This window comes from Amblyomma americanum, chromosome 3, assembly GCF_052857255.1.
Source record: "Amblyomma americanum isolate KBUSLIRL-KWMA chromosome 3, ASM5285725v1, whole genome shotgun sequence".
In the NCBI taxonomy this organism is placed as follows: Eukaryota; Metazoa; Arthropoda; class Arachnida; order Ixodida; family Ixodidae; genus Amblyomma; species Amblyomma americanum.
In genome coordinates, this window is record NC_135499.1 from 177,041,446 (window position 1) to 177,068,143 (window position 26,698).

The 26,698-nt window shown below is 48.6% G+C and overlaps 1 protein-coding gene across 2 annotated transcripts in view; it reads left to right on the forward strand.

Annotated features, from left to right (window-relative positions):
* LOC144125506 (uncharacterized) overlaps positions 1-26,698 on the forward strand; it is a 133,153-nt gene that overhangs the window by 13,129 nt on the left and 93,326 nt on the right. The window contains exon 1 of one of the 2 annotated variants that reach the window (XM_077658960.1): positions 1,302-1,894. The exons of the other annotated variant lie outside the window; for it this stretch is intronic. Coding sequence (XP_077515086.1) covers positions 1,813-1,894 — 82 coding nt within the window. The 5' untranslated portion in view covers positions 1,302-1,812. Of the gene's footprint in view, positions 1-1,301; positions 1,895-26,698 lie in introns of those variants that run through there. 2 annotated transcript variants of the gene reach the window in all.

Sequence of the window (26,698 nt, forward strand, 5' to 3'; positions counted from 1 at the left end):
TCACAAATACTTGCATCAAGTATTGTTACATACATTAAACAAGGCTTCTAGACACGAGATTTGCATGGTCATAAAGACAGTTACTGCATAGGAGTATATATCGAGGCTGCCTGTCTATCAGCCATCTGTCTAGTGTCCTGGCTCTTTTCACCATTTTCCTTCCTGTGTATAACTCGACGGAATTTCGCTTGATCAGGGCACACGCTGAATTGACTTGAAATTGAACTCGTCATGTTAGCAGTGAACCGGCATGTATTCCGAAGAGCCTTCATATGGGACTTCGATATTGGTTTACTTCGATTTTCATTTCCTCTGGCACGGGAACTCCTCAAGCCTGGCCCCAACAGTACATTATTATAATAGCAGGTCTCGCAGGTGACAATGTCTACTGCTTCCAAGCTGGATTGTGTGCACCTCAGAGCCTGTCAAAAGCTTCGACGAGCAGGACAAACCGTCGCAGAGCGACGCAGTGGGCGTGTAGCGACCGAATCGCCCAAGTGGATCAGAAACGTCAACCGAACAGCGTGCATTGATTACAGTGGTGGGAACGCGCTGCTAGCGAGAGACGGCGCTCTCAATAGCTTGTTGCGCCCGGTCATCGAAGCCCCGTCACGTACACGATGCTCCGTGAAACCGCCTCGAACTACCTCGAAGAATAAGAACAGCGAGCTTCCGATGCGTCCATTAGCCTCACAAGCGCTCGAACGCCACCCCGCGAATCTCGGCAGATTACAGAACACCCCTGCACGCGGAGGGATTCGGGCGGTTTAATTCATGTACTCCGCGTAGGTCTCGCGTTCTGACAGCTTCACTGCACTGTCTCTTGTCTTACACGCCGAATGACAAGACGACCGCAGGGCAGCTGCAGTGTCGCCGGTTGGGATGACTGATTCTTTCTTTCTTTTTTTTTTTTTTTGCCGCAACCCTCCCCTCGCGCAATAGTAGATATGCATTTGCGCGACGTTGGACATATCTGATGCGCTCCAGTCATGAACAATGGGGAGACAGGACGAGCTATGTGACATCACCGCGCGCTGCGAAGTGGCCACCAAGACGCGACGATTACAGAGTCAGGATGGACACACACACACACACACACACACACACACACACACACACACACACACACACACACACACACACACACACACACACACACACACACACACACACACACACACACACACACACACACACACACACACACACACACACACACACACACACACACACACATTGGAGCATGTCGCACAATAAGAAGAAAATAGGACGCATCCACCGCAAGACGCACCTGAAAGGCGAGACGCCCGTTTCCCGGCCGTCGTATTGCTGGGACGTCTCTCGAAGGCGGCACCCACGCTGGCCGAGCCGCTCCGCGCCGCCTCGGTTGGCTGCTGCGCGGCCAACCGGTCCCGGCCGAGGCGGGCTCACCCAGCCTCCAGATCCCGCCCCTCGGGGGAGCGCCGATCCCTCCTTTGCTCGCGAATCGAGACCCGCGCACGAGCTTCAGACGCGTTGCACGCTCGCCGCGGCCTCGACACGCAGGCGCGCTTGTGCGCAGCGGCTTCCGGACTCCGAACCCCCTCCGCGCGCTCGTCCTGACGCGCGGCTGCGCGCCGTAGCGGAGTGTGTGTGTAGTGTGTGTTTGTGCGCGAGACTGGTGGCGGACGAAAGTGTTGGGCGGGCGGCACATCGCGACCTGCTGCTTCTCCCCGGCGCCGGAGCGCGCGTTGTGTTGTGTTGGTCGTCTCCGGCGGTGGAGTAGCCGATGGAGCGGCATGAGGACTGACGGAGGAGCGCCGCTCGACTGCCATGGTCCACAGCCCTCTCGCGGCGCACGACGCTCAAGGTAGCGCTGGCAGGCACCAAGCTCTGCTGCTCGACGGCGACCGAGGTGAGTTGAGAGGCGGGGCGCGCCGATCGTTGACGCGGCACAGTAGGCTCGGCCCGTTGAAGTTGGCTGCGCAGGCATCTTACACGTGTGGTGCGAATGTGCTGTCACAAATGGTGTATATACGTGCACCTATCTGGCGTATACCTGTACCTGGGCTCTTCGCCCAGAGAGGATTGGATAGGCGTTTAGAAGACCTGACAGGTCAGTGGCGTTTGTGCCGCCAGCTGTGCGATCGCAGTGAACATTAGAGGCTAGATACGGCTGTCAACACGTGGTAAGCCGTGAATTCAGTGGATTGAGTAGGCGACTGAGTGTTGTTATGAGTTATGCCCAATGCTTTTTTTTTACGATTTCAGAGTACCTATATAGTTCTACCTATATAGTACCTATATATTCTTATATCCTACAGTCTCCGTTCTCTCCGTTGCGATGCCTTTGCCAGCAGGTTACCGTTGATCGCTCCTTACTTCTGGCTTGGACATCACGTCTTTGAATTGTAGAAGGTAACTCAGTTAATGACTGTTTAGTTCCGTGAGGGCAGATTCAAAACGGCTGGCCTTTCATGTGCTTTTTTCAGCTCGCTTACATAGCGCAGTTCTCATGAAGTCCTCGCACTGCCACTGTGAGGCGACGCACTGCTTCTTTTACGGTGTGGAATAGTACTGTTTTTTTTTTTATGAACTATTGGCAACAATATTCTCACTTTAGACATCGAATGTACGTGCCGTGAATAATCTCATTTCGCGTGGCATGACACAACTAAACATTAATTAATGAGAGCCGACAAATAGAAGTGGTTTCCAAAGTCCAATGCCACCTCCACAGTACACAGCTCAATAGCTGGATTGAAACCCGGAGTGCAGCTTTAGCCGCCTGACGCGTGAGCATGCGTGCTCATATGAGGACTTCTAAATCCGGATTATCAACAGACTGTTCAATTGTGGAAATAATCAACAAAGCACGCCTGTTTGCGCACACCAAGGCTCTAGCTTTGACGCCCGCCCCCCAGTGTAGTGTAAAAGACAGACATATCTGTGTCTTTTATCACAAAGCGGGCATGCCCTTGCAACACACCTATTTAACATCTATCTTCATTCGCTTACGTGCACCATAATTTCATAAGCCACATTTCTTTCATGTTTCATAAAACCAAGGAACTCTGCACTCGTTGTAAAGCAGTACCCCAACGGTGCGCAAATTATGGTTATTATTACAGTTCTCGAAGCTGTAAGAGTAAGAAATAAGAAAAATCTTCAAAATTTCTGTTGGGCGCCACATCGATTTGCGCTCATTGTAGACAACATCGAGAGCTGGTGTATACGCGCTACAGCACAGTACAGAGAGGTTGAGTACAGTACAGTATAACATGGTAGGCTTGTAACCAACTCTTGCTAAAGGAGATGGAAATAGGTGCAGAAAACAAATATGATTACAGTGGGTATGGAAGCAGGTTACTTGCCATGCATGAAATGTGCAGCATTTGACAATACACATATCTCACACGGTTTGTTTTATGGCTGTATACAGTGTGGGTCATTGGGCATCGCCAGCATTCGAAATCTTTTGAAGGCGGAAGGTACTGTATACCCCTGTCATCTGCAGCTTAAGACGTATCGCGAACCACAAGAACAGCACTAGACGACTCAGAAAAAAAGCCCCGTGGGTTGTATGTTTCTACAGACGCTGTACCCACACCGTCGTCGCATACAATCACAGCGTCCCATGCACTAGCACTTCAATGAACAGAGGTGCTTGACAAGTCAGCCCACGTTATCTCCAGAGCACGACATCACGGTGCTGTGAAACCGGCTGTCGGGGTCGCTAATTCGCAGAAGTATATAGATGACGAAAAGCGAACTGCTAACCGGGGGCCATTTGCTGTGTGCAAAGGCTTTCGAAGGGCACTCGCTGCTGTAAGAGAGGCCGTGTAGTCAAACGCACGATCAAAACCGACAACTCCTAATCCGCACGTGAGCGATCTGCAAGGGCTGACTCCTTTTCGCGCCGGCCGAGACGCTTCGGCGAGCAGCTGGACGTCGCCGCCTCGGACTGCCGGCGTCAATTACACGGCGCCGCGGCAGAGTGCGCCCCGGGGGCGCGTCCCCCAGACGGGACGCCTGACTTACCGCGGGGAGCGCCATCTGCCACAGCGGGCGTGGTCGTCGGCCGGCCGTGTGTCCTCGCATGTGGAAACGCTTGCATTACTGTGATTAAACTGCAAAAATGAAAATAAAGAGGGGGACGAAACGACGTCTTGTTGCTCCGAGTGATGTGCTTATTTATACGGCGGGCCCTCACTGTGTACTTATGCGTGTTTAGAGAGTGGCGTAGCAACAAGGAATTGCGGCGTTAACACTGCTTTGATGAAAGCAGAATTGTATGCTGTTACACTCGTGTTATCATCCTTAGTATGAAGGGTGCCTGCGCAGTCGTTTCCTGCAATCCGTGTTGATGTCAGGTGTGCTGAGTAATTTATGTACCAGGGGTCTGAAAGCGGATATGCAGTCGTACTTGGTTATAACGAAATAATGGATATAACGAATGAATGACGATTCCTCTTGGAAGCTCGGTCAGCCGGGCTATAACTGAGTAATCAACGGTCTCCTTCAACTTCGTTACAACGAGGTTCAACTGTAGTAGCCCATGATCGCGGCTTCGCCATTCTTGAGCGCCCCTTTCAGGATAGCAGCAAACGTTGTTCTAATGGCCACGCATGGCAGTTAGTTATCAGTACGCACATCCCCTCTCTTTCGTTGCTTATAAAGCAAACCGCGAGCATAGCAAACGTGAATAGAAAAGTCTCCCCCTCGTATGCGCAATTAATTGGCGCTAAGAAAATAAACAGCACAATTCTCAGCCTTGTAAGAAAGAGAAATAGAGACCAGCATGAAAGAACGAAGTATTCAGCCGCGTATAGGGAAAGCCGCGGGCGCTGTCAGCGCCAACCATTAGAGTGGTGGCATCCATTGTTTCGCCTCTAGACACCATCACAAGGTTCAATCAAAATTGCCGATTGGGCGGGTTGATGCGACATGATTCGAAATGACCAGCGCGGAAACAGACGAAGACACGAGAAAAAAAAAAAAACTGACGGCAGGACGGGCGCCCGTACTGTCGTCAGTGTTTTTTCTTCTTGTGTCTTCGTCTGGTTCCGCGCTGGTCATTTCGTATCACTAGGGTGTTGCGTTGAAGATCCAAATTATTACCCGAAGTAAGACTTCTACGCTTGGTATCTATATCAAACGGTGTCGTAATCTAGACAACCAAAAAGGCGGCTTTCAGAATTACGTTGGGGCCTTGTAAAATTTACTGTGTGGAGAGCAAAAAAAAAAACGCATTTTTCATCGCCAGCCTCTAGGCACCCTGTATGTGCAATGATCTCCTATCTGTAGCATGCACTTGTTTATTGGTAAACCAAATACGGCTGCTTAGGGTTACCGAGAGTTAAAGCGGCTCTATCTCCCATCATAAAACACTGAATGCGCATGTTGTGGCAAAAGTCGCATCGTTATTAAAGCAAGCGCGGAACAGGATTTGAACCTGAAAAAAAAAAGTAAATATGGGGCCGAAAATGTGACGACGGCTCATTTTTTCGTTAAAAGTGCAACTGCTGTTGTCAGAGACGTTACTGTTTTGCGATACAAAAACATATAGGCGTTGGCGATCGAAGCAACAAACCAATATATTATTTGTGCAACTGTCTATCATTTTATTGTTATGATACTAGCGCTGGGCGCCAACACTCTCGTTTCTCTCGTGATTATACGCGTCTCTGAACCGCAAGATGCGCAGCTCACACAAATACGTGTGTGGTGCCGATATTGATGAACATGCTGATCGAATCAATTCAGTGACAGCAACAAATTTAAACGTTCATGCCGCAGTCAGCATTCTGATTCAGAAGGTTACTTCCAGTTTTGCCATATGCACCAATTAAGCATATATAACTATATGACTGCGTTTCATACGCACGACAGGTTAAGCCAAAATGACGGTGTCGATGTCTTTTACCTCAAAAGCACCACATAAATTCTAACCAAAGCGGCAGCGCGTATAGATATCGCGTATATGTACAAGCATAACCTTTGTTCAGAGACGCAGCGTACGATACATTTTCGATTTTGCATATTGGAAATGTACTGATCTGTAGTGTCAGCTGTGCATGCATATCTGCCGAGAGTGATCTAAACGATGGACATCTGACTTCATGCGGAAAGTTCTCTAAAGCACGACGTAACAGCGGAAGTAAAGTGTTAGGCGGTGTTGCTGAACTCGAATCGGCAGATGGGATGCAAATGAAGCTACGTTTAGCACTTTGTCACAGACTTATTTAAATATGGAACTGGAAAGATGACTAAAAAACGACTCCAGACGTGTCCATGCGCAGCCTGTGCAAGCGCATGCTTTTGCTGTGCTTGCCTGTCTGCATGGTTTCCTAAACGCTTCTTGGAGACATCATTATTATTATCATCATCATCATCATCATCGTGTTTTTCATGCATCGGTCACGTTCGTTCGTCTGCGCAGACCTTTCGGGACCGTAGCGCTTGAATTGCATGCAAACGGTTGGGACAAGTAGACTTGTGAATAATGTGCTCAAAACCATAATGACGCGAAGCAAGAAACAATTTTACGCGCCCGAGAGCATTGACGTCTGCCAAGCCGCAAGTGGTTGTGTGCGACTCCGCCTCCTGTATAGCCTCGCACGCATGCGTTTCCATCGCGACAGATTAAGTGAAACAGGTGAAAAACCTCCGCGCTCTCCGGGAGGGGATTTCCCAAAATGGAAACTATGAGGGCCTGCTGGAGAGCAAAACAGCCAGCTTTACAAGAATGTCTTCTTGGATCGTTGTTGAGTCCGCTATTGGTAATGAGTTCTTGAAAGGCTATACACGGTATCACTCTACGCAGTCTGTGCAAGCTTGGCTGCAGTGTTTATTTACCATGAACATGCTATACTTACTTTTGCTATAAGTACACGTTACATGACATATCTTAAAGCTCATGCGCTTGACAGTCATCGCTTTTATACTTCTACCCAGTCAAGCGTGAGGTTCTATATATATATAGCGGACCATTTATAGCTTGTCTAAGACTGCTCATTGGAGGTGACATCGGCGCTTCCTTTGGTCTATATACATCGCCCGCACTCAAAAATATGCAGCGGCTCGCCGCTTTCAATGCTTTTGTGATCTGTATATACGCACCCGCTTTTTCATGCACGTGTCCAAAACACTCGTATACAGGGGACACACGCTGGGTGATATGCACAAACGCCGAGTGGTGTGTCACGTGAGCGTAAGAATGATGTTCACTTCGTAAAATAAAAGGAAGGGAATCTGGGTTTCCTTTTTGCACCTTTAGCTTTTCTTTTTCCGGTGTGCAGGCGCTATCGGACTGCGTAGCTCGCCTCTCCAATTCCGTCAAAATGAAATACGCAATGTTTTGGCTTCCCTGTCCAGATCGATTTATCGCTATCGCCATTTTGGCCTTTGTTGTCGTCGGCGCTGCTTACGCGATGAATGACAGTATTAGTGACGCGACACGTGCAACGCGGTACACATGAATCACCGCAATGACTGATTTTTCGATTTTTCCGCCTTATTATCCGCGCTATACGCTGTGTCTGTTTCTCTTCGCCCCTTCGCAAGTCCCGTTTCTTTGCGCGCCGCGTCTCTTTTCGTATGTATATAGTGACCAAAGCGATATAAGCACTGGTGCTTCTCCACAATCTTCACCAGCGCGTAAGTCGTCGAATGTGTCTTGGCCTGATGCAGTGACGTGCCGTGCGGCGCTGTGTACGGCCCATTCCACTTGCTGCGAGTTTCACCGCCCGACGCTGCGAATTCGGTGCCGCCACTTAATGTCGCAGCGGGATTTTTGGTCAGCGCTTTGACATGCACCCGCCGCGGTGGCTCAGTGGTTAGGGCGCTCTACTACTGATCCGGAGTTCCCGGGTTCGAACCCGACCGCGGCGGCTGCGTTTTTATGGAGGAAAAACGCTAAGGCGCCCGTGTGCTGCGCGATGTCAGTGCACGTTAAAGATCCCCAGGTGGTCGAAATTATTCCGGAGCCCTCCAATACGGCACCTCCTTCTTCCTTTCCTCTTTCACTCCCTCCCTTATCCCTTCCCTTACGGCGCGGTTCAGGTGTCCAACGATATATGGGACAGATACTGCGCCATTTCCTTTCCCCAATAAACCAATTATTATTATTATTATTTGGCATGCAACGCATTCTCTACGAATTCGGTCGTCACGACACGCAGGGCTTCTTGATGTTTGCGTACGTAATCCACACTTTAAACTCGAAATGAGAGAAAAGGGAGTAAGATGTCCTTTAGCGAACTCCCTTTACGAGGCAGGGTATGCTGCTCAAGCCCTGGGGTAGATTTCCATCACTAAAAATGCGGAGTCCTTACGGTCGGCAACAGAAACAAATGCCCTCTTCAAAACATGCGAAGTTCTATACCAATTACGAAATTACGAAGAATTAAACTGATATTTTAACTGAGATTTTAACTATTTGCTTATTTGAAGTCCCCCGGTACCGCGTTTAAAATCCACCTCCCATTGCTAACTGCATCGAGTTACTATGCTTTGCAATGGGAATGCACCTGCGTCGCCGCGAATAAGCTTTCCGAATATTTAGTGATTGAAATCTACTCCGGAACTTGGGCAGCGTACCCTGCCCCTAAAAGGGAGTGCCCCAGAGGACAGTTTACTCCCCTTTTAGTCCCATATAGGCGTATTCGTGTTTCCCGATGCTGGGCATCGGCTATGTGGGACGCCGTTGTGAAGGGCTTCTGGTCAGTGTTCACTAACTTGAAGTTTTCTTACCAGCACTGACATATCACAGCACACGGGCGTTTTTGCATTTCGCCTCCATCGAAATTCTTCCGCCGCGGCTGGGATTCCACCCCGCGTCCTCAGGCTCCGCAGCTAAACGCCGCAGCCATTAATAGACCGCGGCGGGTCACAGTTGAGATCACAACCACGAAGAGGCGCTTATTTTTGCTGCCCATCGTGCCAGAAGCTACCGCCGTGAACGCCGCGCAACAGCAAGATACGAGCCTCGCGCCTTGAGCAAAGGGAGGAATATCATTTCGGTTGAGTCAGTGCTCACTGCTCGAGTGCTATGCCGCACTGAGGAAGTAACCACAGCGGCTCAACTGTGTGGTGCAAACCACAGGCTTTGGTATGCAGGGGCAGCTGATATCAGTGACGAGCCGTTGTTGCATGCGTAATGTCTCAAGAGAGCGCTACTCGCCTGTCGGTAAAGATCATTCATGCTCTGCTGGGCTGCCTGCAGGCAATGTCTGTAACGCGTGAAAGTTGCAGTGCACATGTCGTGAGCCCCGGGTTCGAACCCGACCGCTGCGGCTGCGTTTTTATGGAGGCAAAATGCTAAGGCGCCCGTGTGCTGTGCGATCTCAATGCACGTTAAAGATCCCCAGGTGGTCGAAATTATTCCGGAGCCCTCCACTACGGACACATCTTTCTTCATTTCTTCTTTCACTCCCTCCTTTATCCCTTCCCTTACGGCGCGGTTCAGGTGTCCAACGATATATGAGACAGATACTGCGCCATTTCCTTCCCCCCCCCTAAAAAAAAAACAATTATTTTTATGTCGTGAGCATCTCCCAAGCGGCAAACAAAACTGGGCTCGACCCGCCGAATGCGTAGGTGGCTCAACTCACAGTTCAAAACGAGTCAGGAGCGCCCGCATAGACGCCTGCCATGGTGTCACACGTACTGCATGGCAAGTGTCTCTGCTCGCGCCCCTGTCATGAAATAAACCTTTACTATGACAACATTACTCGTTGTCTCGGACGAGTACGTACTTTACTCGTCCCGTTCCTGACAAATCTCTCACCGGCCCAACCACGAATTCTCCGGTAAATCCACTTAAATACAGTCCTCACCGCTGCCCGTTCTTTCGTCTATACCGTCTCCGACCCTCCCCAGAATGTCCAAATTGCCCCGAACCCTATGCTAATCTGGACGATTACTTGTTCTCCTGCCCCGTTGCCATTCAGTCCCCTCATTACCCATACCCATCACCCTTAACGGGGCGGGCCGGCCTAACCTCGGACCAGCTGAGGTACCAGCTGACTTTGGTGACCCTGGCGCAGGATATTCTTAATGCTGTGGGGGAATAAAGTACTTTCTATTCCTCCTTCTCTTGCCATGTTTACGTCAGGTAAGGCAACGGCGGTGCCCGGTTACACCCGTCGTTATGGGGCGCAGGGGAACGAACACAAATGCGCATGGCGCGAACATTTCCGAACGCAGGCTAACGGGGTCGACCACTATAGCTATAGGACTAACGAAGCAATAAATATCCTGCCTCGGAGGCTTCAGACGGCGGACACAGATTTGGGATCGCCGCTAGTCTCCCTCTTGATCGCAGGGAAAGTGACGACTGTTTTGTTCGCGTTGTCTTATGTTTGTAATGTCCGGTGCTACAGGAAAGAGGAGGGAGGGAGGGAGGGAGGGGGGGGGGGGATAGTTCGCTGAGACTGAATATGGCGAAAGACGCTACTCCACCACCAAAGCACACCAAAGAATCCGTGCATCACTTAGAGAGAACTTGGTGTTTCCTTAACGCTAATTGATTTGCCCTCCTACATACAGGATAATTAAATTAGAAAGTAATTTAGAAATACCTGTGCTGTAATTGTAAAGCAGTGTCATTACTTTTTCTAAGCAGTAGCTGGTAATGAAATTTAGTTACATTCGCGCGACATTATGGCATCAATTTGTGATGTAAAGTCCTTTTGAGATATAATTTTGCCATGTATGATGAGCGTATGTGAGCCTATTCATCTGAAAGTGCAAATCAGTGAGTGACTTCTGCGGACACACAGGCTGAGCGTATACATGATTGAAGCTAGCGTATAGTATCTGCTTAAATGATGTGCAATTTGCATTTCCAATTGATTCTCGACGACGTTAATGTGCATATGTCAGTGTGCCTGTCATTTCGAAACCGCTGATCTGATCCCATAACGATTACACGTTATGGGACACACATGCTGTATTGCATGATTGAGGTTGTTGTATTGTATTCTGACATGATGTACTAATTGCATTTCTTATATCCTGCAGGGAGTTAATGCGCATAAGTTCGCCGTGTCTGTAATTTCAAAGCTTCAAATTAGTGAATGACATGAACGATGTCAAAATTATGCCTTCTATACTCACCAACAATTCACGTCTCTATGAATACACCCGCACTAGGCGCCTTCGACGTTTAATTGCATTCGACGTTCATCTATACGCCACAGAGGAGTACAGATCATTTGTCACAACATCGCTGCGCTGACGAATGACCTCGGTGTTAAGCACAACAAGCGCCTCGCAATCAGGCGGCTTTGGCGTGGGAGATTCCGAAAGAAGAACCAAGCAGCAATTAAGTGCGCATCTTTGAGGTGGGCGTAATTTTAGCCGATGTTTAGAGGGCGTAATGCGGGGGAGACACGAATCAAGTCAGTCTGCGCAGTATATGTATACAGCAAGCGAGTCCGGATAAGTCATGGTTTATAGGTAAATCGCGTTGCCCATTTAAACTTCATTGAGTACACCATCATCGCCTTTTTATACTAGGCATATTGGCGAACCCCTGTTGCGATTTTCCTTTAGTCGGGTTTTTATTAAATTGGGGTTTTCATTAGGTAGCGGTACAACCGCTGAAGTAGTACTGCTTTTAAAAAGTGGTCTTTATATGACGACGTCGTATAGTAGAGGTACGTTAGTGAAATTAAGGTGTCAGCATCTTTTCAGTGCTCAAAGTTTTTCCGTACTTACCGGGCATCTCTGGATTGCGTAGATTAGTTATTTATCGCTATTTCAAAAATCAAGTAGAACTTATGCTTCTATTGCATGCGCTTCTATGGTATCAGGAAACAGCAGTTAGCCTATAGGTCCGATAAGCGCACATCAGTACCGCTTAGATCAGTGTGTTTTTATAACCACGCCGAGTTTCACGTCCTTTCTTTTCCGTCGCCCGCATTTTTTTTTCTCGTGGCTGAATATTCTGCATCAGTGATCCGAGCACCTTTTGCAACCGCTGTAGGTTTGAAAAGAGGAAATAATTAAGGAAGGGATGACGTACAGCTTCTTTCTCTCTTGTACTGAAGTGAAGAGACAAACGTGAAAAGGCTGCAAAGTTGTAGCGGGGGTATCGAAATTATTTCATTATTGTGGTCATCCTACACATTCTCGTCGTCATCGACGACATCTTCTACGCTGTGAAGCATTCGACTTTCTTTCATTTACTCTGTCTATTCGGGCTGCAGTGTGCGTTCTGACAGCTATCAACATTAGCCCGTATGAGTAGAAGAGGCATGTGAGGGTTCAGCCGAGAGGCTAGAGTCGTCCGGAATCCGGTACGTAGTCTCATTGGAGAGATTTAGCATAGCGCAATCCGCGATCTGCCAAGCCAACCAGTTCCTCGATACTCCGGCGGCGCATGCGCAGATGGCCACGAGGGGCACGCACCTGCCGCTGCGCAGGCGCAGCTGGTTCTCCGCGAAAGTGGATCGTGGTAGCGGATCGCACTGTGCTAAATCTCTCCATTAGCTTTGTACTTGATGACAGCTAACGTATACCGCGTTTCGGCGAGAGTGCACAAATACCCAGAACACGTGAAAACATTCAAGTTTCAAGCCTATATAGGCCAGTTTGGCAGAACAATTATTTCGTTGGACGATATCACATTTGACCGATAGTCCGTGGCACTGATGGTACCGTGGCGTCGCTGAAGCCAATAATGAAAGGTGAAAACAGCCAGAGTGGTACGAAATTATAACACAATCGCTGCAACATCGCACCGCTGGGTAATTCTTCCTGCATGTTAAGCCGCCGCGTTTAAAATGGTGCTTGCACTTTCTTTTTTATTATTCTGAAATAGTTCAGCTATGCTTGTATTTGCTTTTCAGAAGCTAACATCAATATATGAGCTCATGTAGGAGCTTATAAATTTACACCGTACAAACGTCGAAACCATACAAAAGGCAGCAGTTCGCGCACAGGTATCCGCATTTCTCTCCTCCATATCAAAGCGCAGACGCTCTCACACGCCTATACCAGCTCGGGCTGAGAATTGTGCACATGTGAGCAGGAACGGGCACTCCCTTCACTAAAACAGGAGCGCCATCAGTGTACTTCGCTGAACGAAGAAGACCCGAAAAGAGAGAGAGAAATAGCCCTACACGACCAAGGCCGGAGAAAAAGAAAGTAAACAAACAATCAAGAAACCAAACAAGAGGAGGAGTATGATTTAAAAATAAAAAAGCGTAACTGCGGCGATATAGCGAGGGCTGTCGCACAAGCAGGAGCCTTTTCTCGGTAGCTCTGTCTGCTGTGCGGCCGGTCCTCGCGCCCACAAAGGCAGCGCGGATGAGGGGAGGGAGGTCGCTTGCTTGCTTGCTCGCTCGGATGATTGTTTTGTAAATGTTGCAGCGCACGGCTTCTTTCTTGCCGCCTGTTTTTTTTTTTTCTTTTTTATGCTGACGCGTACTTTGGGGCGCATTTTGTTTCCAACGGGCACCTCGTTTCCTCGAAATTTAGTCGACGTTGCGTTCGTGGCGCCTTCTTGAGCCAGACTCGCGACGGAGGGCGTCGCCTCGCTGTAGTACGCGGAGGGAGTATGGGCGCGTTCGCGGCCAAGCTCCCCAGCGGCCCAGCAGCTGCAGGGGCGGCGGCAGTAGCAGCAACAAGCGAGCGCTTCATGGGTTCGGCGCGGTTGTCCTTTAATTAAGGTGTTAATTGCGTTTCCGCGTTGCCCGTAATTACGGCAAGTTGCGCCGTGCTTTTGTAGAAGCACAGATATATATATATATATATACATATATATATGATGGCTAGGGGCTCGTTCCGGCCCGGCTGAATGCATGCATGCGCATTTTACTGCGCACCGCTGCGGCGTGGTTTTATATATGCGAGCGTGGGGCTCCACATTGTATATCGCGTCACGGAAAGCGCCCTCTCCACCTCCACGTATGTACGCCAGTCCTGCTCAACTGAGCTGTATGCGCTGCGGTCTCGTGATTGCTTCCGTGCGCCACACATCCTTCCTTATATTTCGCTATTTTTTTTTCTGTCTAGTTAGCGAAATCCTATAACGAAGATATAGTATATGCTCGTACGCGCATGAAATTGACTCATATTATAAAGCTGCTCCGCAGACTTGAATATGCGCATACATGAGCTATTCGCCCTTAGATCTGCGGTATCAAATCCGTGTGCGGTTCTCGAACGATAGACCGGTGGTGTAACTACGGAGAGCCCCCCCCCCCCCCCCCCTCTCTCTCTCTCTTTATGTAGGAAGCGTGTGTACAGTTCCGGGAGAACCTTTCCAACTTACGAACACGTGTAATTGTTTCCTCCCCCATCTCTCTCTCTCTCTCTCTCTCTCTCTCTCTCTCTCTCTCTCTCTCTCTCTCTCTCTCTCTCTCTCTCAAGAAACCCATACAGATATCTTGAGCGGCTTGTATACTCCTGCCTTGGGAATTCCTCTCTTTTGTTCATGAATACCTTTGTCGTTATTCGTGTTTCTTTTTATAAACCGGACTTTTGTTGGAGAACCGTTCTTTACCATCGTAATCTGAAAAGGCTTATTTCTTTGGTTACCGCTGCAGCACGTGATGTATGACGCCGCATTTTGTCCAAAACATGGGTAAGGAGCGTGCACACTCGCGGTCGAAAGTTTATGGGACACAATATATTAACGAAAAACGTGATTTTCATCATCGTCTTTGAACGCAGTCAACCATCTGATACATGCTTTTATAGTACTTAGAGCGCCAATTGTGTAATGTACACCGTTTGGTCTTAAGCAACCCCCATTAGATGCAAAGAAATAAGTTTCAGCATCCCATGTCGCACTCCGTTGTCGTACTCCCATGTCGCACGCTGTGCACCCTTAAAAAAAATTCTTTACGACAGTCTGTAGACCGTCCATAGACTTCTGTCTATAAAGTCTATAAACTTTCTACAGACAAACCCTTATAGAAAAGAGTCTATAGGTAATAGAAATCTTATAGACAGTCTATAGACTATATATTTATGGCCATGCACATTTAGTAGACTTTGTCTATAGACTATGAATAGACAAAAAGTATCTATAGGAAGGCAATAGAGTCTTGCCGCTTTAGTGGCTAGACGACGGCTATTGCGGCGCCATCTCTTGGCCTCAACAGCGGTCGCCGACGGAATTTCGTGTGATGGGGCTAGTGAAGAATCCGATTTAAAAAAAGTGTACTGTGCTGTTTAGAGAGTTTGGTAGAGTGACAAGTTTAGATCTCCCGGTAACTGTTGTTTGGCAGATATGGTAAATCGGATACTGGCTATATCCGCGGTGGTCCGCGCAGATCTGCAATCTTCACCAATCCTTGCAAACATGTGGGTCAAATGGTGCAGTTTTTGTCTGTGGTGGAGAAGAGCAAACGGGAGACAAGAGAGGCAGGAAAAGCGTCCGTTAGGCTGCCATGCTCCTGCAGAGGAGGGCAATTGGTGCTAATCAATTAACCATGTTAACCAGTGGGCGTCTGAATGCCGCTTTGCTCACGTGGAGTTTCCATTTATTATCATGACCTGTAATAACATCACACAAATTAACCAACAATAATGCGTGCAGTTAGAGTTGAGCTGCACATATCGGATGGCGCGAGGCAGAATACGACTTCGAGCAGCTGCTCAATTTACCGCGCCATGTGCCGCATCAACCAGTCCCAACCATAATATCGTCAGTCGCTAACCGATGTGAAGGGCGAACGCTCGAGCCTGGCGCCACATGGTGCGAGTGGACTGCTGGCAGGTCGGGTTAAACCGAACACGAGCTTGTATGTGAATCTATGACGTCAAGTCGAGCCAGAAGACCGCCCGCTCGCAGTATAGCGTTGAGCGAGTGGATCAGAGCAGCGTATACGACAGAGCGGACGAACTCTTCATAGTTGGGCGTGCAATAGTTTTGTAGTACAGGCACGTGACTTGTCCTGATATCACGAAAGAAGTGTTCTTCGTTTTCGTGAAATGTTTATACCGATTCTCGTCCTGCTTCGTCAAAAGCAGAGATTGGAATCAGTTGAACCTCGTTATAACGAAGTTGAAGGTTCCCGGCGATTACTTTCGTTATAGCCGCAACTTCGTTATAGCCCGTGTTGACCGGACTTCCAAGGTGAATCGTCATTCCGTCGTTATATTCGTTATTTTGTTATAACGAGGTTTGACTATATAATTGGTTACCAGACGCTCCCTTTTAATACCGCGCGCCTCCCGGCTCATGTCTTGGAGTAATTGGTGAGCCCTTGATTTTTTAGACTGACTTGTCGGCTTTTTATTTCCGAATAGAGTGTCTAACAGGCGTGAAATTTAGTCTTCATTCGCATTTCCAGCCCCCGCGCAAAAATTGCTTCATACTACAACCTGAACGCTATAGCTCTTGTGTTTTCAAAAATTTGAGTAAGCTTCGCAATAGTCCTCACAGTAGGGGGCATGAATAACAACGGAATACTCGTTGCTTTTAAGCATTCTTGCTCCATCGCAACGCTACGCAAAGCACGAACAAATGCTGTTTGGACAGAGCGCGGCAGCCATATCACGCAGCGAACAATGCCGCTTTGTACATCCGGGGATTTTCAATGGTCTGCTAGGTGTGGGCGTTTGGCCACTGTGAGAGGCAGGTGGTCGTGAAGTATACCGATCTCAAATTTCTGAATAAAATGAAACACGAAACAAAAAAGAGAGAAAAGAAATAAGGAGGTATACCAAAGAATAGTTTGCACAGACAACGTGTTCTTTAAACAAAAGCAGCGGTCTGAACGCAACGCAGGTCGAAGATAGGGAAGACGAAAAAAAAAAAGAGAGGAATAATAATAATAATAATAATTGGTTTTTTGGGGAAAGGAAATGGCGCAGTATCTGTCTCATATATCTTTGGACACCTGAACCGCGCCGTAAGGGAAGGGATATAGGAGGGAGTGAAAGAAGAAAGGAAGAATAGGTGCCGTAGTGAAGGGCTCCGGAATAATTTCGACCACCTGGGGATCTTTAACGTGCACTGACATCGCACAGCACACGGGCGCCTTAGCGTTTTTCCTCCATAAAAACGCAGCCGCCGCGGTCGGGTTCGAACACGGGAACTCCGGATCAGTAGTCGAGCGCCCTAACCACTGAGCCACCGCGGCGGGGCAAAGAGAGGAAGGTCAAGATTGAATGTATACGACCGAATCGACGTGTGTTCAGTCTTTTACGTTCGTGTCTGCTCGCTGTGGAAACCGCCAAAACTCTGAGCACCGTCTTCCATCGTCCACCGCATTCTGCGTCGAAAACGGGCCTTTACGAGATTTTCGTTCCTTTCTGTGCGTTTGTCTAGCCCCGTTTGCGCATATATCCAGTCGTGAACCGGAGGCCTTAACGTCTTCACGTCGTGCAGTTATAGCATACCATCGGCGATACTCCGAGGCCAACCGCAAAGACTCATAGAAGGACGAGCTCTAGTGAGCCGAGCCTTCTTTCATGCATGTTATGAAAAAAAAGTGACCAGAAAAAAGCGAGGAGAATAAGGAATAAGAAGCGCGTATAACCTCTTGCACACGATCAACGGTGATCGAAAGCAGCGGGCACAGGAGTCGAAACATGCCGAGACGTCTGTGCGCCGGCAGTCGCGACTGCGCGACGCCCATCTCTGCGTGCAGCCACGAGAATGGCAAGAGTAAGCGGCGGCTGATCCCAATCAGGTTAAGCTGATTATTCCGCTCGACGGCAGCCGCGGCTCCGTGTGTGTGCAAGGAGCCTTGGGGGCACGGACGAAGCGTTCGGCTGATGCGTCCCGACTCGGGGCTCACGGAAGCTCGCACGGTTCCCCTCGTCCCCGAGCTGCATGCATGCATGTCTTCCTTCGGCATGTCAGGAACGCGAGCCTGTTTTTAAAGAGCCTATGACCAGTACTGTCGTGGGGCTCATTATAGAACTGCATGTCGAAGTAGGTTTTTTGTGCTTTCACTTGCGTATGTTATGTGCATTTTGGAACTGCGAGATGAAAATATCTCATATTTATTACTTACTGTTGGCTTATGACACTTTAATAATTTCTGATTTCACAGAGAGCCTGTGGCTCAAGACCGCTGGATAGAAGCCTCCTGTGTACATGCTTGGTAGCATTGCGACGTGGCGCTTCCCTTACAAAAATTTCTTTAGACAGTCTATAGGCTGTCCCTAGACTTCTGTCGATAAAGTCTATAGAATCTTTATAGAAAAAGCTTAGAGAACAATCTATAGGCAATACAAATCCTATTGACAATCTATACAGTTATGGCCTTACACTTTAATAGACTTCTGTCTACAGTCTAAAGACTATGAATAGACAAAGATAAATATCAATAGGAAGGCAATAGAGCTATAAAAAGTCTATGGACTGTCTATACACCATTTTTGTAAGGGTTATATGCTGTTTCGTCAGAACTGACCAATTGGCTTTTAAAGTGAATGGATTTTTACGGACTATAACTGGTAAAGTTATTTGTCTGGTGGAAACCATTGGGACGAAAATTTTCGAAAAGTTACGGTTTATGCTCGGTGTTAGCTTTGAATTCATGTCCACTGTCATGCTCGGCCTGAGGTTTCGGTTCAGGTTCGCGCCGAGAATAGACGCTAAAAGCACAAAAAAAAAGCAGAAAGGAAGCCAGGGTGTATGTCAACAGCTTTGTGGTCTTCAAAGATGAAGTCGTGCAGGGAACAACGAACGTGCGTAACGCGAAATTAAAGCCAACGCTGAGAGATGTCACTCGCGCACAGGTCGACAGGGACCATTCATTCATATTTATTTCAATGTGTGGTATATTCAAAAGATGGGGCTATTCCCATGTATTCCCACGGGTTACCCTTCCTTGGAGAAAGAAGTAAATATTGAATAACCATGGTGGCTGGTAGGCCACATGCTGGTGGAGAATAAATGCAGATTGCCACTACTGAAATTTGTTTATTTATTTATATTCCAATGCTGCAGGTCGTTTGAGGGCTAAGCAGGAGTGGAATACAACAAAGGAAAAGTGAATTGCGACCAAGTTTCGCAGCCACCGCAGCGGTGGCCTAGTCTTTTGAGCATCCGCCTCGCATGCGGGATGTGCGGGGTTCGAATCCCAGTGCCGCCGTGTACCCAGCGGTAATACAGTGGGTACAAGCTTCCCCTGCCTGGTGCCTGGCTTCCTTAGGGTGAAATACTTGAGAATGGGTCGCTGACCCCCCATTGAGAAAAAGAAAAATACCTTGTGTCATGGCGCTCTTTGGCCACAGATGCCCTTGTGCCATAAAAATTCATCATCATCATCATCAAGTTCCGCAGCCCGAGAGGACTGAAAACCAGATCTGCGCAGCGTACGATTTTCAGTATTACCCACTGTATATCTTTGGGGCGCAAACAATGCGGCACTCCGGGTTCACTTTCTGAAACTAGCTGCAGCGCGCACCGGAGAGTGCATAATAGAAACCGAGCTGTGCATCGGCGCGCGCGCTGAAATCCTGAAGTCAGGAGCACCCAGGATGCAGCGCTGCGGTCGGCTTCCTCGCAGTCGCGAGTTCCACGTATGCACAGTATCCACCCTTCACGCGCGGCTGCAGCTTGTGTGTGCGTGATGCAGCTTCCAGAATTCCGCGGGTCTTAAGGGGAGAGGAGGACGACCGCGTGCGTCGCATGCCGAAAGTGACGCCGTCTCCCTGAGGGACGAAGGATGCCGTCTCGCCGGCCGACTGCAGACACGGGGGTAGGCCATCGACGAATCGGCATGAGCGCACCGACGCGCGCGCGGACCCCTTTCTGCGGCTTCTGGAGTCCAAGGCGAAATGAGGACAGGGTTTTGAAACAGTCAGTTGAGGGCCGCGGGAATGACTGCCGAGAGACGAACAGCGGTCATCTCTTTATGTGATATAAAATATGCGCGCCCGTAATCCTCGTCTGAACTTCGCCGAGTGATCGCGGCTGTCGTGGTTCATCGTTTCGTCGAATGATGGCTTCACTGGTGGCTTTTGTTTTTGTTTTATACGAAGCGTGATGGCCGCCGTGAATGAGCTTAACTGGGCACGTTATTGAGCGTCTACCTGTATTAGCCGCTGAATCTATATAATTGGTTTTGGGGGGAAAGGAAATGGCGCAGTATCTGTCTCATATATCGTTGGACACCTGAACCGCGCCGTAAGGGAAGGGACAAAGGAGGGAGTGAAAGAAGACAGGAAGAGGTGCCGTAGTGGAGGGCTCCGGAATAATTTCGACCACGTGGGGATCTTTAACGTGCACTGCCATCGCACAGCACACGGGCGCCTTAGCGTTTTGCCTCCATAAAAAACGCAGCCGCCGCGGTCGGGTTCGAACCCGGGAACTCCGGATAAGTAGTCGAGCGCCCTAATCACTGAGCCACCGCGGCGGGGCAACCGCTGAATCGGCGTTCACATTTATGGTACATGTGTTAAAGCTTCACTCGTTTATAATGCACGCTGGTTAGGCTTTTCAGCAAACTTCGGCTACGCTCGCCACTTCTGACCTTCTACAAGCGCTACTATACATTTTCTCTGGGGGAAAAAAAAAGTAACATGATTTCGGCGCTTGCGCGAGCCAAGCTCATGCCTATTTCGGGGAATGCGTGCTGAAATTCCCTTCACTTGCTCAGAAACACACGTATACCTGCTTTATTCAATTAGCGTCTTTTTTTCCTTCCTACCCTCGACGAAATCATTCTCGGTGGCCCAAAGACGTTATCCCATAGCCGCATTAAGACAAGGGAAGGCGGCGCACGAGGCGTGGAACTTGGAGACATGCACGCCTACACGCACTGATGACTAGAAAGGAAACAAACAAAAAAAACTTCAAAAAAAGTCGAGAACAAAGGAGCGCACAACACATGCACGCACGAGACGCGACACCGCCACTTTTGGAGCAAATGACATTAGTGCGCGAGCCTGTCATTAAACTTTTTCCGCGCCCTCCTCGCCCCCTTCTGTCTCTCTCCACGCGACATGACAATTGTTATACACGCGCGGTGGCGCGAGTGCAACGCTGCGTTCGTTCTGTCTTGGCCACTCGCTCAAATTACCGCAGGCGCGGCGCCCAGGAACGGCGTTAACGCCCGACGGCGTCACGCAGCTGACGAGCTGCTGCGCGCGCGCATTGTAACAACACTCCTAATGCGCCGGACTTAAGCAGAGAGAGGAGACTGGCAGCAAAGCGTGACGTATACACACAATTACGCGCGGAAGGAAATCTCGGGCGCGCCGTGTACGCGAGGGCAGGGAGTCATTCTCGCGCCGAGTCTGCGTTTCTTTCATGCATGCAGCTTATAAGGCGCAGGTAGGGAGCATTGGCTCGTAATGAAGTTATTTTGGAGCAGAGTGCAGCAATCACATTTTTCGTCTTCTTGCGGCGTGATACGTGGCTACCGCGGCTCTTCTTGAAGATGACTCGCCTCTGCGTTTTGCTGGCCGCGTCTGCTTGGAGGCCACTTATATGCGCTGGGGTGTCCCTGGATGGGTATGTCTTATTCTGTTTCCTCTTTTTCTGTGACTTCTGGAAAATCGTTCCAGCTTGTTTGCGTTTCACGCTTCTTCCATTTGAGCGTTCGGACGCTTATTTGGCTACAGGTTCGAACGTATATGCTGAAATATGCGTCGTGTTAGCACGGCGTGAAGCTGGCATCGCTAGGAGAGGGCGATGCGGCAGATGTATGAGCTTGTTGGCCGAAGTTGACTCCCGCGCCTTGTCTTCTGCGACTGTCTTGGTTCGACTTCGATCCAGAGGAAGATTTATGGGCGACCCCTAAAGTTGGAGATTGAAAAGAGGCGGTTGGAGGGGAGGGGCGAAGGGCGGAAGGAGTTGTCATTGGTTATTACATTTCATGAATTATATCAGTCGGACAAATAATGGGCAATGGTCTCCACGGAGAAAATTTCTCACCCAGGAAGCGGTAGGGGAGTGGCCGGGGTGAGAAATGCCCCTTTTAAATCTGGCCACGCTTGAAACGAGATCTTGGCTCACGCTCCAGATCCAGACTTGGACTGGATTTTGGCTTCGCCTGCGTAGGGTAGAACGGCAGGTCTCGCTCGTAACCTCAGGCCGTCGGCTGTGTCGCAGCACAGTGCCCGACATATATGCTGTCAGCGAATAAGTGGCCGGAATCTTCTCGATCAAAAGCAAACTGGTTTATTTGAGCCTAAGGATGCAACGGTAAAACGAACTTGTTCATTAATACGTAGTAGGTTCGAAGGATCTGCAGAGCTGGGAGGACCGTGCTGACGCGTCTCGTTTCGTCGGCGTCTCTCGTTGGTCTCTCTCGGAAAATGCTCTCGGTCGAAGTTTGGAATCTCGCAGCGCGCCTGTCGACGGCTCACGTTACGTCGTTGTTCTTCGCTTACGTGATGCCGAGGCTTGGGAGATTTAGGAGTTCGGAGTACGGGCGCGGGCAGCACCTCGTGAACGCGTGGTTTATGTGGCACGGAGTCGAATGTCTTGGGCCACGGGTTCTGTGTTTAGACAGGCTTCAGAATGGATGTGCAGCCGATCCCCAGACAGCGTGGCTCGAAAGCAGTCCCCCCCAGGCGTCGTTCCGCTCGGCGCTCACCTCGTGAGCCGGAAAGAGAGCCGGATGAGGGACGCCTCGTGGTCTCTGCGCACGGGGGTTAAGTGTCTTGTGCTGGCGTGTTTGGTCCGCGTGCGCGTAAGTAATGCGACCGCTAACAATTCGTAGATCATATAGTATAAAGCTTCGGTGAGAAATGCAGGTTTTTCTAAGATGGCATGGCTTAGAACGTTCTTGTCGCTTTTTGTATGTGTGTTACGATTTCTTTCTCCCTCCACTGTTTTTATCGGCGCCTGGCGGCGCTCGTGCGAGCCGAACTTTCCTATGGTGCGATGTGCAAACACATTCCGTTTGACATAGATAGATGTGACTTGGCATACAGTTTTACTCTTACATATACATAAAGAGCAGTGTCCTGTTAATGCGTATAAATTTCTGTGCTGAGGCGTAGTTTTATAACAGTGCTTGTAACCGTTGGAGTCGTTTTTTTTTTTTCAATCGGAAATTATGCTCTTTCAAGCTTTGTAAGAGAAAAATATAGGGTGTAAACGGCATACGAAATAAATTATTCCAAAATACATATGTTATGTCGACACATTAGTCATAAGAGCGTACAAGCCATAAGTACTTTCGAAGCGCAATTCGAACACTCTAACGCTCGGTGTCACGATTACGCTACATACCAATTTCCCAAATTTTATTGGCGCTAACAAATTTTCGATATTATCTTTTGAATAAGGGTATATTAATTAGCATAATGTGAAGGTAATTATTTTACCATAACTCCTTCATAATTTGAGCATTAATGGGTTAAGATCCAGTTATTTCCCAGCATTCCTTGTCAGCACGTACTGTCAGCAGTGCTGCCGTATTGGCGGCTATACCAGACAGCAGCCCAGATTTGTCCATAGAGCATTTTGAGTATAAAATTCTTATGCGGTAAAATTCAGTGCAAATGGCGTTGGACGCTATACCGTTTCTGTATTTGGATAGCGTAAGATGTCCTGGACGTATACCACAGAGGTCTGAGTGCCACAAGTTTTATAATAGCTAACTTTGAAAGTCTGAACGAACCCTGCAGTTAGAATGAGTAGTTGTTGTGTTATTGCTAGCGTCATATATAGAGTTGCTGTTTTAAGCGCGTGTATACATGCAATTGGCTAAGAGCGAATTTTAAACACTTCGCTTCCTCAATATATCGTTAGAATCAGTGTCAATAGGGCATTACACGACGTATTCTTTAAATTAAGGTGTAGCGTTTCTTTTCTCAATTTCGTTGTCCGCTTATGTGAAGGAGAAAAAAAAACGTACGTATACACGTATTACGGTCACGTTACAGGCCTGGATCTTCACTTCAGGGCGATTAATTGTTAAACCAGCTGGTTGGTTTTCTGCTCTCTTTGTGGAATTATGCGTAAGACACAAGTAAACAGGGGATGCCACGCGTAATTCGCCTACATCCTCTCGGTAATTTATAATTGAATTTGTTCTCTCGTGTTGCTTGGATTTCGTTTTGAACAGTGTAACTCTTGTCACGACGCACAGGGGGGGGGGGGGGGGGGGGTTGAGGTTACGACAGGCATACAAGAACTGCAGTATGATCACTGCTTCAGCGCTTTAATTCTCTCCAGCTCTTACTACAGGCTGTCCCAGGAACCGAATGGACAGCAAGTGAACAAGCAACTATTATACTGAAGTATTTGCATGCCTCACGTGACATCAATTCCTTTTGCATGTCGAAGCCACCGTTCGTCTTAACAAAGTGGTAGTTTAGGCTTGTTGGTATAGCATATTATAGAAGACATATTAGAAAGGAGCACACAAGACGAGCCTTTTCTCTATCCCGTTGTGCTGCGGTTTGCCTTATTCTAATACACCGTTTGTCTGTTGAAGCTGAAGCTGATGGATACAAGGGGAATTTCATACTGTTTTCCGAGCGTAGGTGAATTCCATGTAGCGATCCTTGTAGGTAAAGTCTCATGAACCGCTTAACAGTATAAAACAAGGTACCAAAAACTTTTGGTGCCTCTACTTCTTTAACAGACACAGAATACGCGGTATCGCTCCCTTCTTGTAGCCGCGGTAAATATTAAAAAAAAAGCCTACACAGTTGGGAGCCGCACATAGTGTTATTGCATACAGACGAGAGAGTGACGCGGTGCATTTCGCCTGCTGAGGCAGTTTTAGCGAAGATTATTAGCGCACAGAAGCACAGCTTGGCAAAGAAAATAGCTCTGGTAGCGTAAACACAATTAGGCGTCTTTAGGCACATACTACGACACTTTTCCTTGAAAGCATGACGTCCTTGCGCTCTTGTTTCTAACACTGTCTGCGTTTGACATGACGGCGCCACTAGCAAATAGTAATTGCCCCACTCTGTCATATAAAGCGGCGCCTGGCTGGAAAAACAATATTTGCCATTATCTGGCTCTCTTTCTTTCCCATCTTAATTTTCTTCATACTAAGGAAACCAAACTTCATTTACTTTGAGTGCACAGGCGTATGTATGCTGTATGTGCTCGCGCGGGCTTGAAGTCACACAGTCCAGGCACGTATCCCCTCCCCCGAAATCAAGTTCAACACTCCCCACCCCTCCCTGTTCTTGTTCTGTTGGCAGGGCTCAGCCGGCTGCCAGAACCCCCCCCACTTCCGCCAGCTCGAAAACTGCCTTGGGTCCCTCCCCAAAAAAATTCCTGGCTACGTGCCTGAGCCTGACTGTGTGACTTAAGCCCGCGCGAGCACATATGAGTATACATATGCCTGTGCTCTGAAAGGAAATAGATTTTGGTTTGCTTAGTACAAAGAAAATTAAGATGGAGCAGAAAGAGCCAGATAATGGCAAATGTTGTTTTTCCAGCCAGGCGCCGCTTTCTATATGACATGTGGTAATTCCAATTTGTCAGTGGCGCCGACTCATAGCTCCTAAATTGTATACATATTCTCGTTGACACTCGACATGTCTGCACACAAAATTAATCGGTTATTATATATCTCGCACGGCCCGATAGCGGAAAGAATGATGCGTCAGCATTGTCTTCTTTATAGCACAAGCTGCGTGGAAGCGCCGCGTCCAGAACGGGTTATAAAAGCTTGCGCAGCGCCCTCCCACGCTGTCCACGACTGACCGCCACACGTTGGGATGAGGAAACACACTTGACGTTAATGCAAAATCTGCGGGTGATACATATGCTGCCCCAGTCGAAAACGAATTAAGCGCAGTTATGCAAACGTGTGGCTTTCGGCGAATTCTTTGCTGCGGTGGAGCGTATACATCTTTTGGGAAACGCTTAAAGACAACCGGTTATGATAATGATTTGATCTTAAATGGGGCAGAGTATAAGCTTGGCCAAAGTGCCGCGGCTATAACGGGGTGGGTGTGCGCTATAGGTGAGCTTAGAAGCCCATTTCTCGGAGTATTTCAGCGCAGAGAATGAAATCGAGCACTAAGGCGACTGGCTCCAGCCAACGCCAGTGTGCTCATTGGCTAGAACACACCATGGCTGCGTTCCAATACTCCCAAGTAGACGGCTACTTAGACGTCTAGCCGGACAGCCGCCATCTTGGGACGCGTTCCATTTCTCGGCGAAGCAGTCTCATAAGACTGCTTCGCCGAAGTCCACATCGATGCAGGCTAACTTGCTGTCTAAAGATGGCGGAGCTGATGTACGCAGATGAGCGAGTCGTGCTCTTGCGGGCGTCGGACTGTACACGGAGTATAGGAAAGGAAAAATGTGAGTCATTCCATAATGTTATTTGGTACGCAAACTAGTGGCTAATTAATCTTCGTGGACGTGCGATTCCTAGAAGTGAATCACGCAGGAGAAAATCGTGCAGTTGAGAACTTTGCTACAGCAGCGGACGCTGTAGGTCTGTTTACGTGATCCGGCATCTGACGATGCCGGATCTTAATTAGCACCTTGATTTTAGAGAATACTCGTCGCTGTCGTTGGTTTCCTCGACGGGCGTTAAGACGGCTGGCGTGACGGTTAACACATGTGTTCTTCTGTTGCTGTATTAGTTGCATCAACTCTTTCGCGTGCATTCTTTTTTATCTCTACACTCTCAGAACAAATACACCGGCATGTTGCGAATTGATTTTAGTCTTTGCAGGATTAAAGATCGCTGCTGTATTTAGGTCTCTCGCTGTCTCCGAGTGCCACGTAGGGCAGACAGCAGGTTTAATGTCACGTATGTGTTTTCCTGTTGCAGTGTATATTAGCCGTATCGCATTTCGCGCA